Source organism: Nerophis ophidion, linkage group LG06 (assembly GCF_033978795.1).
Source record: "Nerophis ophidion isolate RoL-2023_Sa linkage group LG06, RoL_Noph_v1.0, whole genome shotgun sequence".
Classification (NCBI taxonomy): domain Eukaryota; kingdom Metazoa; phylum Chordata; class Actinopteri; order Syngnathiformes; family Syngnathidae; genus Nerophis; species Nerophis ophidion.
In genome coordinates this window covers 32,072,330-32,087,896 of record NC_084616.1, presented here as the reverse complement: position 1 = coordinate 32,087,896, position 15,567 = coordinate 32,072,330, and the positions used below count along the sequence as shown (strand labels likewise).

Here is a 15,567-nt window from a genome sequence, read left to right as displayed (position 1 = left end):
ATGTTCTCCCGAAAATGTGTTTGTCATTCTTGTTTGGTGTGGGTTCACAGTGTGGTGCATATTCGTTACAGTGTTGAAGTTGTTTATACGGCCACCCTCAGTGTGACATGTATGGCTGTTGACCAAGTATGCCATGCATTCTCTTGTGTGTGTGAAAAGCTGTAGATAGTATGTGACTGGGCTGACACGCAAAGGCAGTGCCTTTAACATTTATTGGCGCTCTGTACTTCTCCCTATGTCCGGGTACACAGTGGCATTTAAAGAAGTCATACATTTTACTTTTTTTAAAACCCATACCGATAATTTTGAAACATCCATCCATTTCCTACCGCTTATTCCCTTTTAGGGTCGCTACAATCGGGCGGAAGGCGGGGTACACCCTGGACAAGTCGCCACCTCATCGCAGGGCCAACACAGATAGACAGACAACATTCACACTCACATTCACACACTAGGGCCAATTTAGTGTTGCCAATCAACCTATCCCCAGGTGCATGTCTTTGGAAGTGGGAGGAAGCCGGAGTACCCGGAGGGAACCCACGCAGTCACGGGGAGGACATGCAAACTCCACACAGAAAGATCCCGAGCCTGGATTTGAACCCAGGACTGCAGGACCTTTGTATTGTGAGGCAGACGCACTAACCCCTCTTCCACCGTGAAGTCATTTTGAAACAGATACCGATAATTTCCTTTTTCACATTTCGCATTTATCTGCCGATAATATCGGCAGTCCTGTATTATCGGACATCTCTAATCATGATGAATGAATTTTCCCCAAGTAGTAATCATTAATTATGATTCTATGTTATAATAGCTGGAGTGTAAAAAGCAGTTTGACCTTGTAAACATGTTTTGTCAACATTTTGAGAGCCTTTTTAGACATCAAATAATACCCTTTATTCACATTAACACTCTTTTAGTCCAATATATTAATGTTACCTGAGGCTGAGCCGATCAGTGGCCATCCATCTATCTACGACCGCTTGTCCCTCTCGGGGTCGCGGCCATGACACTAAATAGTGAGCTCTGATTGTTCTGGTCTCCCTTAGTGGCCAATATACTATTGTAGTTTCCTATTTTCGGACTACAGGGCGCACTTAAAGTCCTTTAATTTTCTAAAAAAAATTGACAGTGCACCTTATAACATGAAGCTCTAAGTGTACGTATTAATTTGGGTTGTGCTTACCAACATTGAAGCAATTTTATTTGGTGTAATGAGAAGTGTCAGCAGTAGATGGCAATTACACATAAGAGAATGTGTGAACTGCAAGTTGACGCCTGTTCAATAAATGATACTAGCAATCACCGGTAAGCAAGCAACACCAAAACGTAGAATTTTCATTGAGAATACATAACATTACAAAGGGTGCTCAAAAATCCGTCAAAATGATACTTTTTATACTGAATACGCGCCATCTCGTTGTATGCCAAAGAATCACCTATTTAAATATTTAAGCAGAGTGTTACTGTTCAATTTGTGTGCAATGTTACAGTGGCCACAATATCAAATAAAACCTCTACCTTGTTTTAATGAATAATTGGGCCTACTACACTACTGTATTTTAATGTTGGTCAATATGGTGCTACTTGGAGAGCGAAGTGAATTCTGAGGTGGTACTTGGTGAAAAAAGTTGAATAACCACTGCAGTATACAGTAAAATTACTCGTCAAATAAAAAATAAAAAATACTAGCATCCATCCAATTAGCAGGTGCTTCGAAATTAACATCTCGTCCTCTTTCAAATTTAGGTAACTAAACGCCCGAGCTACATACCTGTCAACCTTACCGTTTGTTCCGGGAAATTCCTTTTTTCCCGGCCCCGTCATTCCCCCGGATTTTGGTCGTTGCAAAAAAAAAAAACAACCCCTATCATTATTGCTGCTAATGCGGCGATCGGGTCTGCTCGACAAGCCTCTGCAACACTCGGAGGCGCGCATGCAGTGCGGCGAATTGCATGTTACGCAATTCAAATTTTCAAAGCCAGATAATTTGCTGGACATGACGATGTTGGAAAGACATCTCTGCCAAAAATCCCAACTTTGTCTAAATAGTAGCGTTATTTTGAAATCCAGAAGAGCGGGCACCAGCTCACACTTCCCTATACATTATGTAACATTAAATGGAGGGAAATTATATGAGCCAGCTTGAAAAAAAAAAAGTCAACTATAAGCGCTGTGAAGGAGTCCCTAATTGTTTCTATTTTCATCTATGCAATATTACCAAGTTCCTCGCAAGGAAGCCTCATATTAAAATGGACAACCAGAATGCACAACTGTCAGAGTTGACGGATCTATGGTTAGGGGCGGTGTATTGTGGGCAAGGTGTCATGGTTTCAAATCCACTATAACACAAGTAGGTAGATTTTTTTTTTTTTTTTTTAAACCAATTTTTCTGGGAAATTTCCCATATTGTGAAATGCAAATGTTGCAAGGTATGCCCAAAAATGATTACATCATTGATGGGATAGGTTGATTGGCAACACTAAATCGGCCCTAGTGAGTGAATGTGTTGGCCCTGTGATGAGGTGGCGACTTGTCCAGGGTGTACACTGCCTGCCCAAACGCAGCTGAGATAGGCTCCAGCACCCCCTTTGCGACCTCGACTGGGACAAGCGGTAGAAATGGATGGAAGGATAGTATCTACAGTACATCATGGTGTAATACAGGGGCCTCAGAAATGGCCCATGAGACGAGACGTTATTTTGCGGCCCCCACATTGATATGAAAGTTTAATGTTGGTGCGGCCCGCGAGTTTTATATGAATGGCGCTTGACAGCGTTGTGTTATTTGGCTCCAAAATGGCTCTTTCAACGTTCTGGGTTGCCTACCCTTGCGTTAGTGGAAAAGCGGCAAATGAGTGAAAGCGACAGAGACATTGCCTTGGAGACAAGGGATTTCTTACGTGACTGGCTGCAGTCACACCGCGACCCCTGTCCGTCAGTAATAACAGTCCCCGATAACCTGGATCAATTCAAACCGTTTTTTTTTTTTTTTTATTGTTTAATTTGCATTGCCTCACACGATGAACACTACACATATTTCTATATGACGCCGGATAACACTCCGAGTGCTGTCACTTTTTTGCGCTCGCTACCCCGGTACTTTCCCGGCTATTATCCGCCGACCGCCCTGTTGCTGTAGGGAGGAAAAGCGGAACGGCACATATTGCACACATTATTCTCTGTGCGTCGGCTAAATACAAATATATTCCACAACCCCAAACATGTCTTTTTCAAAGCCTGCAGTGAAGAGAAAGGTTTGTAATGAGCGAAGAAAATTCCAGAAAAATGATAGATGCAATATTTCTTTGTTTATTTGCACAGAGAAAGTTGCGGTACACAAGTAATACAACTTGAAACATCATTACACAACTAGACATGCTGAGAAGTATGCAAAAAAATGTTTAAGAAATATTTTCTTCCAGCCCAGCCTCACCCAGACTCTGCATCCAGTGGCCTCCAGGTGAATTGAGTTTAAGAGCACTGGTCTAGTACGAGTGGATTAAAGAAGCAAAACTGCATCTGTTGAGCTGTGAGGCCCAGAGGCTGGCTTCACTAGTACTACTACGTACTCTCCAATATTCTATTTGTTAAATTTAGTATATTACATGTTATATTATTATATGTAAAGGAATGTCCAAGCAATGGAACAGAACTTATTGAATGATATACATTGAAAATGCTGCATTTGGATGAGAACAAATTGGACTAGTGCTAGGAGAGGGGGGATAATATTTTTTTTTTGTTACAATGGTCCTTGATTGACTGTTTTCAAATTGATGCGCGCTCATTGGGGAGAACAGCTCCAAATGACGGGTGTGACACGGCGGTAGTTAAGCTGAGGATCATATTCTGCAGCTGTCATGGAGATGTGCACGGCTTGTCTGCATGGTGACAGAGATTGAGTGCTCCCACTGTATCAGACACTGAGCCAGACACAAGGCCGCTGATGGCTGACATATGTCCAATGACAGGAGCTGCTACACCAGAAGTATTGGAGTGCAGGTTTCAATACAAAATATATTTATGCTGGCTGAAAGGGTTGTGCAAGCGTAAACACAAAAACACAAGTTTATTTTCAACCAGTGTACACCTAGGGGTTGTTGTAAGGACTTGTTTTTGAGCATAGGACAGGAGAAAGTTACGAGGTAGCCCAAGCCTTGCGCCTTGAGCAAGGCTGAATGATGAATTTCCCCTTCCGGGATCAATACAGTGCAATAGAGAATGTCACTCATTAAAGCACAGACCTGTGCCACGGCTGAAAACTACTTAACATGTCAACCTGACTCTTTTGAATGAAAAACCATCAGTAGGCGGCGTTACTGTATATTGCAAAGGGCCAACTGCCCGCTCTGAGCGAGTAGTTTTTAAACAATTATTTTTTAATTTACCTTCCAATTAGTTGTGCAGTACTAAATGTTAAGTGAGCCACCATTCCATCCTATTCAGAGTTTCAAAGATATCAGTTATGCAGTTTTTGTGAAGTCCTGCCAAATAGGGTGGCGCAATGTAGACAATATAAATAATATAAGTTTGCCCGACAATAAGCGCTTTTAATACTATTGTTGAATTGTGATAATGCACGTTGACCAGGGTGGGTAGCAACACGCTACATTTACTCCGTTATATTTACTTAAATAACTTTTTGAAAACATTCTACTGGTCAGAGTAGTTTTAAAGTAGCATACTTTTATTTTTTAAACATTTGTGAATAGGACACTACTTTTATTCCGTTGTTTGAGTTTCATTCCGATTGTTATTATTTATTTATATCACAATTATTTATAATATATTAAGACTTGCAAGGATGAATTCATTTTGTCAGCAAAGACTCTCCCAGCAGAGACTGTCACATGACTGTTTCGCCAATCCAACGTAAGCTTTCATGACGTTGGACTGCATTTCACCAATCAAACAGAGCTTAACAGTGAAATGATTCTGTTTCGCCAATTCAACATAAGCTTTAGTGACGTTTGACTCCATTACAAATCAAATGGAGCCTGGCATTCTTCCTTGCTAGAAATAACAAGCCGGTGCCAGTGTTAATTTTGTTGACTCAAAATGTTCATCTTAGTTATTGTCAACAAACTATTCATCCCTTACTGTAATAGGATGATAAAGAATCACAAAAAATGCACATTGACGAAAACAATAACAAATTTTACAATTTAGTCAACGAAAATAAAAATGACAATCTAGTCACGGGCTACAGATGGCTCCTGTGCCGCAATTTGAGTACCCCTGCTGTAGAAACTAACTGTTTATGGACACTATAGTCTTAGTACCGTATTATGTGTGGTCTGGTCGCATATGGGACGCGAGTCACATGGTTTTCTTATGTCAGCACTAGAGATGTCCGATAATGGCTTTTTTGCCGATATTCCGATACTGTCCAACTCTTAATTACCGATTCCAATATCAACCGATACCGATATATACAGTCGTGGAATTAACACATTATTTTGCCTAATTTTGTTGTGATACCCCGCTTGGTGCATTAAACAATGTAACAAGGTTTTCCAAAATAAATCGACTCAAGTTATGCAAAAAAATGCCAACATGGCACTGCCATATTCATTATTGAAGTCTCAAAGTGCATAGTTTTTTTAACGTGCTTCAAAACAGCAGCTTGGAATTTGGGACATGCTCTCCCTGAGAGAGCATGAGGAGGTTGAGGTGGGTGGGGTTGGGGGGAGCGGAGTTGAGGTGTGGGGGTTTGGGGAGAAGCAGGGGGTGTATATTGTAGCGTCCCGGAAGAGTTAGTGCTGCAAGGGGTTCTGGGTTTTTGTTCTGTTGTGTTTATGTTGTGTTACGGGGCGGATGTTCTCCCGAAATGTGTTTGTCATTCTTGTTTGGTGCGGGTTTACAGTGTGGCGCATATTTGTAACAGTGTTAAAGTTATATATATGGCCACCCTCAGTGTGACCTGTATGGTTGTTGACCAAGTATGTCTTGCATTCACTTGTGTGTGTGTGTGCCGGCACGCAAAGGCAGTGTCTTTAAGGTTTATTGGCGCTCTGTACTTCTGCCTACATCCGAGTACCACTCCGAACAGAAGCGTTTTAAAAAGTCATAAATTGTACTTTTTTTAAAACCGATACCAATAATTCCCGATATTACATTTTAAAGCATTTATCAGCCTATAATTTCGGCAGTCCGATATTATCGGACATCTCTATTCAGCACAGGTCAGGGTTGAAGAGTTTTTCCTGAAGATATATCCAACTTTGATTTATTGATTGAACATTTTATTAGTACAGCACAGTTCAGTACATATTCCGTACAATTGACCATTAAATGGTAACACCCAAACAAGTTTTTCAACTTGTTTAAGTCGGGGTCCGCGTTAATCAATTTATGGTAACTAACATAAGTAATGTCCCAATCCCGATATTTGCCTTTTTTAACGGATCTGCGAATGGCTGATGCGCTGCTGAGCCCAGCTGATATTTACCTCAGCTGTGTCCCAATGTTTACATGGCCTGAGAATGTACTCATGTGAAAGATTCCTTCAAAGTTATGTACGCTCAGGGAGACACAATTGCATTTCCGGATTTCTTGTAACACAAATGCAAGAGTTGCATGATTTACAGGAGGGGGCCTATATTGCCAGAACACCAGGGTTGTAACGCAGGCCGCCTTACTGTACGGTCTTACCTGGGCTGAAGCCGAAAGGCCCCTGATTTTGACGGTGGAATGCAATGATTGGCGGACATCGCCTGTGTTAGAGACCAGCATACTACCACTGGGATAAACACACAGGCTGTCTCCCGGACCGCCAACACTTTACTTGTAATTGACTGGCTTCTATTACACTCGCAGAGACGTGCATCCACCCGTCATGAAGGAGATATGTTCATGAACAAAATTATATTTAAAATGGGTGATATTTTTGCATTGTTACGGTTCTGTTAAGTAAAAACATGATTTTTTTTTTTTTTTTCCCCAAAATGTGTTTTTGAAATTGCCTGGGGGAGCCTTTTGATAATGGCCATGTTTGCACCGGAGACCACATGGAGAGACCGGAGGAGATACGTACGAAGAGACGGGGCTGCGTAGCTAGCGTTGGGCGTCAGGATGAGCTAGCTTCACGGAGCTGAATGATCATGTATCGTAGTGTTTCTTAACCATGGGGCCGAGGTCCATTGTTGGGTTGCGAGCGTCCTAGAGGGACGCCGAAAATATCTGTTTCTCAGCTTTGGTCTGTATGGGCTGCAGTGGTACTCAGTTGTAATACACTTTTCCACAACTTGTAGCAGTAATGACGATATCAGATAGATTAGATTAGATTAGATTGGATTAGATTAGATTAGATTAGAAGATGGATGGATGGATGGATGGATAGTACTTTATTGGTTTCTTCAGGAGAGTTCCCTCAGGAAAATTAAAATTCCAGCAGCAGTGGACAGATTTGAGATCGAATTTAAAAGTAAATAATGGGGGTATCAATGGAAATAAAATAAAAAATAACAGTAAAAATAAAAAGCAACAATAAGAAAATAAAAATATAACAGTAAAATAAGAATAAAACAAGAGAAACTAGGCAGTAGTGACCATGTTATGAAAATGTGTTGCATAAGTCTGGAACTAAATTCATAGAAAAAATATGATTTAAGTGCTGAAGCTGTATTTTCCTTTGCAATTTAATTTTATTGACAATTTATTTAAATATAATCAATATTAAATTTAGTTCATTGGATCTTTCTGTGTGGAGTTTGCATGTTCTCCCCGTGAATGCGTGGGTTCCCTCCGGGTACTCCGGTTTCCTCCCACTTCCAAAGACATGCACCTGGGGATAGGTTAATTGGCAACACTAAATTGGCCCTAGTGTGTGAATGTGAGTCTGAACGTTGTCTGTCTATCTGTGTTGGCCCTGCGATGAGGTGGCGACTTGTCCAGGGTGTACCCTGCCTTCCGCCCGATTGTAGCTGAGATAGGCGCCAGCGCCCCCCGCGACCCCGAAAGGGAATAAGCGGTAGAAAATGAATGGATGGATGTAGCACAACAATTGTATTTACATTTTCAGTCACTGCATGAGAGCAACCTTCTTCTGCAATATATGATGGCGTGGCGCAGTGGGGAGAGTGGCCGTGCGCAACCCAAGGGTCGCTGGTTCAATCCCCACCTAGTACCAACCTTGTCACGTCCGTTGTGTCCCGAGCAAGACACTTCACCCTTGCTCCTGATGGGTGCTGGTTAGCACCTTGCATGGCAGCTCCCTCCATCAGTGTGTGAATGTGTGTGTGAATGGGTAAATGTGGAAGTAGTGTCAAAGTGCTTTGAGTACCTTGAAGGTAGAAAAGCGCTATACAAGTACAACCCATTTATTAGTACTTGTTTGTGTAACCAGCCTGACCTAAACCTGAAATTTGTGTTAAAGAAATAATAATGGTAACACTTTAGTATGGGGAACATATTCACCATTAATTAGTTGCTTATTAACATGCAAGATATTAATATTATGGCTCTTAAGTAGTTATTATTAAGTACTTATTGCCTTATTGTGCATGGCCCTATCCCTAACCCTACCCAAATAACTGTAAATTAAGTCTTTGTTACTTACAATATGTTCCCCTAGTGTCCAAATAACACTTAAGTGTTTGTTACTTAGAATAGGTTCCCATACTACAGTGTTACCATAATAATAATATTTGTGATAAACACATGGTTTCGGATTGGATGTGAGGTCAAAAAAAAAAAAAAAACGGATCGGTAACAGAGTGCAAAAATGTTGATCGGGTCAACCCTAAATACAACTTCCCTAATGGCTTTATTACAACAGTAGTTATGTCGCTAACAAGATGGCATATAATATAGACATCCTGTTCTGCCCTCAATTTAGGCATGTGTACTTAAACATCAAGAAAGAATAAACCCAATTAAATGTGTTAACAAGTAAAGATCCACTGCCTTCGGGTCAATAAACCCCATCTCGCTCACGGCATGCAAACGCGAAGCTGTCTGGCTTTGGCATCGCCACTCGATATCGTTCATATTGAGCTGGACGAGGATCAGAAGCAACAGGTCAATAGCCGCTGAGCAAAGTGATGCTGTTGCTTATCTCCACAACCCAATCACACCCCCATCCCTGAGCCCCTTCCACAGCTGATCGATACAAGGAAGAGTGGCTGTGTTCTCAGTCCACCTCTGGGGTCACGGGTCACCGGGCTATCCATCCGGTCGATCCCAGAAGGAAAACACTGTCATAGTCTTGATGAGCATTTATTTCCGAGAGTCGTTAATAATTAAACCCGGCCAAATCTGGGCGAGGGCACAGAGGATTAATGGAGGCTTCATTAAAAACAAAGTGATGATTACATTTGCAAGTGTGTTCCATTACAACTAATTGTTAATCTGTGTGTCTCCTTGTGCCGCCACAGGTAAGAGCCAGCGCCATCGCTCAGGACGCAGATCAGAATTATGACTACGCCTCAAACAGTGTGATCCTGCACTTGGACGTGGGCGACGAGGTGTGTGTGCAGCTGGACGGCGGCAAGGTCCACGGAGGCAACACAAACAAGTATAGCACCTTCTCTGGCTTCCTCATCTACCCAGACTGAGAGACAGCCAGCATCTCAAATACACACGTCCATGCAGACATCAACACATGATCGACACACATGCATGCAAACACACGCGCACACGCACGCACGCACACACACACACACACACACACACACACACACACACATGCTGGTTATTATTGAATTGTGGCGACCACCTTTTCTACAGGTTGTGGAGGCATAAAAAAAAATTGGTAAAATGGCCACTGCCCAGTTAGCTCATACAGGTCTTTAAATCTCTGGATTAAGTAATGTGCTGATCATCCATACTGGGGACCCTGGGGAAAAAAAGAGTAACCGTATTTTTCGGACTATAAATTGCAGTTTTGTTTTTTTTTCATTGCTTGGCCGGTGCGACATATACTCCGGAGCGACTTATGTGTTAAATTGTTAACACATTACGGTAGAATATTAAATAATATTATTTCTTTCATTTGCGGAAGAGACAAAGTAAATGTCAGCAATCGTCACACACACGTCAACCAATAAGAATTTGGCGAGGGAGGGTCATGGCAGAAGTGCATTGTGGGTCATGAGATGCTAACTGCTATATGCCATATGCTACTGCCGTAGCTATTAAAATGAATAATTTCAACGTTGGCGGTAATTTATAAAAACTGAGAAGGGCAGAAAAAAAATGGCATGGAAAAGGAAATCATGTACCGTATTTTTCGGACTATAAGTCACAGTTTTTTTCATAGTTTGGCCTGGGGTGCGACTTATACTCAAGAGCGACTTATGTGTGAAATTATTAACACATTACCGTAAAATATCAAATAATATTATTTAGCTCATTCACGTAAGAGACTAGACGTATAAGATTTCATGGGATTTATCGATTAGGAGTGACAGATTGTTTGGTAAACATATAGCATGTTCTATATGTTATAATTATTTGAATGACTCTTACCATAATATGTTACCTTTACATAACAGGCACCTTCTCAGTTGGTTATTTATGCGTCATACAACGCATTCAGCCTGTTGTTCACTATTCTTTATTTATTTTAAATTGCCTTTCAAATGTCGATTCTTGGTGTTGGGTTTTATCTAATACATTTCCCCAAAAAATGCGACTTCTACTCCAGTGCGACTTATGTTTTTTTCCTTCTTTATTATGCATTTTCGACAGGTGCGACTTATACTCCAGAGCGATTTATACTCCGAAAAATACGGTACTGCAGATTACAAGCTGGACGTAGTGAAATATGCAGTAGAAAACGACAAAAGGAAGCGGCGCATACCTTTGGAGTTGGCAGAGTTGGTTAGAAGAGACATCAAGGATGATGATTTCATGGGATTTATCGATTAGGAGTGACAGATTGTTTGGTAAAGGTATAGCATGTTCTATATGTTATAGTTATTTGAATGACTCTTACCATAATATGTTACGTTAACATACCAGGCACCTTCTCAGTTGGTTATTTATGCCTCATATAACGTACACTTATTCAGCCTGTTGTTCGCTATTATTTATTTATTTTAAATTGCCTTTCAAATGTCTAATCTTGGTGTTGGATTTTATCAAATAAATTTCCCCCAAAAATGCGACTTCTACTCCAGTGCGACGTATATATGTTTTTCCTTCTTTATTATGCATTTTCGGCCGGTGCGATGTATACTCCGGAAAATACGGGAATATGGTTCATGGGGACCAAATTTAAATAATTTTGCATAATTCACACAAATTTGTACGCGACTACTGAGGACCTTTTAAAAAAACAACAAAAAAAACAGTTCAAGTTAGATGTTACTTTTCAGTAAACATGTTTTATGGGCCAAATCTTAAAAATCACTTAGGCATCTTCAGAATGGATCTGACTATCAGTTAAAAAAGTTTCCCTTCAGTGGACCTGTTATTTTGTCCCTATACCATCAGAGGTCCCCTAAAGGTGGCTGTGTAAACAAAGCGATGTCTCTATAAAGTAAACGTTGCCAGACACACACGCACACACACACGGTCATTAACAGACACAATTAGGTGGATGAAGTGAGGAATAAAAAGGGAAACTACCGATTAGTAGATTTATATGAGTGACATTTAACCTCCTCTGTGTGTACCTTGTGGCTCTGAAATCTCCAAAAATATTGCAATGTGATCCATATGAACTTCAATGATTTGTTATGCAATAATTGTGTTGGCATCAATCATGAGAAATGCTGCATTCGGTTTACTTGAACAGTTCTGCTTTTTAATATCAATCACCTGATCAAATGAGTTACCTAACCTCAACATTAGGTACACCTCCATAACCCAATAAGATCAAATACAAGAGCTGTAAAAAAAAATGCAGGACAATGACATTTATGCTCACTTGTGAAAGACACAGATGTAATTTCAGGTTGTTTGCAATTTTAAAATATTAGGAACATGTGTATTCAATTTGCATCTCCTTCACTGTGCAAATTTAAAATCTTGCAGTGGACCTTACTGGACCGTACAGGTGTACCTAAAGCTGCGATTTGTTGTGCTTTTGTTTTTGTTTTTTACAAAACAATCCTTATCTTGTTCATTTGGGCCATTTAAAAACCCAAAAAGAATCGACTTTCTTCTCTTTTATAATTCCAGTTGTGCGATGAATGCATTGTTTACAAAATGTGTGTGTATGAGTGAAGTATATACGTGATTTAAGGACCGACCCATAATAAATGTTGTACAGTATATTACAATGACATGTTCTTTTCATCATGGTATATATATATATATATATATATATATATATAAATATATATATATATATATATGATATAAAAAGGCTCAGCTGTCTGCTATGTTGAACAGGTTGGGTAAACAATTGCTAATAAATGATCTATGCCTACATCATGTGTGTTGCGCCTCATTATTCCGGGGTCATAAACACACACCGTCCATGTTTACCTGCCAACACAACTGCCCAGGTCGATATACGGCATGCCACTGTGGACTTACAAGCGGAGATCGAAATACTAGTGGCTGACCGGCGCAGGCATGGATTTCCAATACGTCTTCAGACACTGTCCAAGGCGCTAACATTAATACCACTACTGGATATTGATCTCAACTTACAACACATCCAGGATCCACAAACATGCAGCCGACGTGTGAAACAATATCACACGCAATTGTGCAAACAAACTCAATTCAATTGGTTCTGAGAATTGAGCGGACATTGCTGATAACGGGTTTGAAGTCAGATCATTGGTTGCACATCTTGTCAGTAACAAGAACTCCGGCTCCAGAATTGACCAGTTTTTCATTAGTGATATTTGGTAATATCCCCATACGATCCCTGGTTGCTTGGAAGTAGGGCTGGGCGATATGGCCTTTAATTAATATCTCAATATTTTTAGGCCATGTCACAATACACGATATATATCTCGATATTTTGCCTTAGCCTTGAATTTACACTTGATGCATATAATCACAGCAGTATGAGGATTCTATGTGTCTACATGAAAATATTCTTGTTCATATTGCATTAATATCTGCTCATTTTAAACTTTCATGCAGAGAAGGAAATCACAACTTAAAGAAATCACTACCAAAACTGTATTTATTAAACAGTTATTAAGCAGTGGCACAAATATTCATGTCATTTCCAAAACAGAAAGTGCAAAATTGTCAGAGACATTCGTGCACTTTTGTGCATGATGTCACTAAAATGACATGGCAAAACAACACTTTTTGTACAGAATGCCACTACAATAGTTTAAAACAAATAAAGTGCACTTTTGTGCATGATGTCACACAAGATATTTCAATAACTGTCAAATAAAAAAGAGCTGCATATTAGGAAATCAAATAGTGTTTGTCCTTCACTATGTGGTAGGTTACTGGGGACGTTATTTCAATTTTTTTCATACGGTGTTGATCTGGAATTGGTTGCTTCGGCATTTTGTGGTTGTGGCACCGAACTGAGATGTTGATATGCAGTTTCAAGCACTCTTCATTCTCTAGCAGGTGACTTTTCAAATGATGCTACAAATTACCAGTGGTGCTACTTTTTGTAGCAACGCTTTTGCCGCATACTTGACATATTCCCGCTTGAAGCCAAACCACTGCCAGACGATTGACCTCCTGCTGTTTCTCTAGGGAGATAATTATTCCTTCATTTCTTACCAAATTCGCACCTTCTCTCTCTCGTATTACCACTTGCACCACTCCACAAGCACCACTGCTAACGTTGGCCATGTCGCTACCTCTCTGCTCCACGAGAGCGTATGACGTTGCACGCGCGAAGGTATGTGACGTATGTAAGAAGGTGCGCTTGTTTTATGTCTCTTTGAGACGGAGAGACAAGAACAAGTGAGAAACGCCAGCAGTGTAGTGCCCGCAGCTAAAAGCAATTGTGTGAGAACGTACTGTATACTCGAATATCACGATATAGTAATTTTTTATATCGCACAGAGACAAACCCAGGATGTATCAAGTATATTCCTTGTATCGCCCAGGTCTACTTGGAAGGCCTCTCTACACTGCACTTCATTATCTGCAAGATGTGATCAATCAGACAAGGACCGCACCAACGTGTCATTGACAGCCACTTGTCTGTTGCCATTAGGCCGTCAGATCTCTCGTGTTGTCTATGCAATCCAAATTCTGATGTTAGAACCATTTACAGGGTCCGTACACTTTTTCCATAACCAAATTCAAGGAACTTTTAAGTTAAATTTTCCAGTTTTTCCCAGTACACTTCAAAGGGCGAAAACCAGTGTGAATCAAGTCATAGCCTCGTTGTTTGAGGTCACCAAAGCTGTCTGTAGGAAAAATACGTAAAATCTGCTAAAACCTAACATTGAACCAGCAGTTATCATTAACTGAATGGGGCATAGAAAATGAAGCAGTGTTTCAGTAGACTAGTCGATGTCATTGGTGTTTGCAAACATGTCTCCATTTCTGTTGCTTTTCTAAATGTATTGTTCTTTTTCTCACTTACAGCACTGAATTACATCAAACAGCACAGATTGATTCACACTGTATTTGTACTTGTAAACTGCATAATGTGATATAAATACACTCACCCTCAAAATATCAATTTCACTCATTTATTAACAAAACTGTTCCTCATTAATATAAGGATAATAAATGAAAGGAACATAGTTTGTTGGTTTCACAACACCTCAGTCACCTTTCATTAAGCATATCTAGCCTAATAACTGTAGCTATGATAAATCGATTTTTAGATGAGGGAAGTTCTTCACATTTTAATTCATCATTGACAAACGCTCGCTTTTTTCCTTTCATAGTTCGTAATTACTGTCCGTAATTACTTGTAATCTAGCGCTGATCTCACAGTTTAGCATGTTAGCATTGGTTAGCTTGTAGTCATGCACTGGCCAAATATGCCAGATTGGCACTCCATCAAGTCAATAACATCAACAAAGTGCCCCCTTATGCATTCATGCACAGTATAAAGCTTTTGGTGGACAAAATGAGACAAAGGAGTGGAGGATTTTACATGTAAGCAAACTGTTGTGACACAGCCCAAACTATGGTGAGTTCAAGAACCGCTGAAATTAGTAGGACAAAACGTTTTTCACCAAATACTCTTAGTAAGGAGAGTATTTTTCCATTTTATATCATTTTGTAAAAATGCTCCAAGGAGCCACGAGAGCAGCACTAAAGAGCCGCATGCGGCCCAAGAGCCACGGGTTGCTATTCCCTTGACCTAATGTAAGGGCTCGTGCAAAGCCAACAGATCAAGTGTGTAGCTTTCATTTTTCAGGAAACTTTTTTTCTTTTCTTCATTTTATAATTAGCATATTGAGTCAGACTGCCGAGAAATAAAATGAACATTTCAAAGCACTTCACCCAAATTTCAAGCATATTTTGAACCTTGAAAAAAACATTAAAATCCAAGCATTTTCAAGGTTTTCAAGCAGCCGTATGAACCCTGCATTTACAAATATTAAGAGAATACATTCATATTGCTGTAGGTAAAAAAAATTGGGAAATATTCAATAAATCAGTTAATCAAATGAAAAATGGAAATTAGTTTGATAATTTTGCCCAAATCAATAAAATT

The 15,567-nt window shown here is 40.1% G+C and overlaps 1 protein-coding gene across 1 annotated transcript in view; it reads left to right on the top strand.

Annotated features, from left to right (window-relative positions):
* Positions 1-12,376, top strand: part of c1ql4a (complement component 1, q subcomponent-like 4) — a 31,539-nt gene extending 19,163 nt beyond the window's left edge. Inside the window, exon 3 of the mRNA XM_061903400.1 lies at positions 9,380-12,376. Coding sequence (XP_061759384.1) covers positions 9,380-9,559 — 180 coding nt within the window. The 3' untranslated portion in view covers positions 9,560-12,376. The remainder of the gene's footprint in view (positions 1-9,379) is intronic.
* The last annotated feature ends 3,191 nt before the right edge of the window (positions 12,377-15,567 follow it).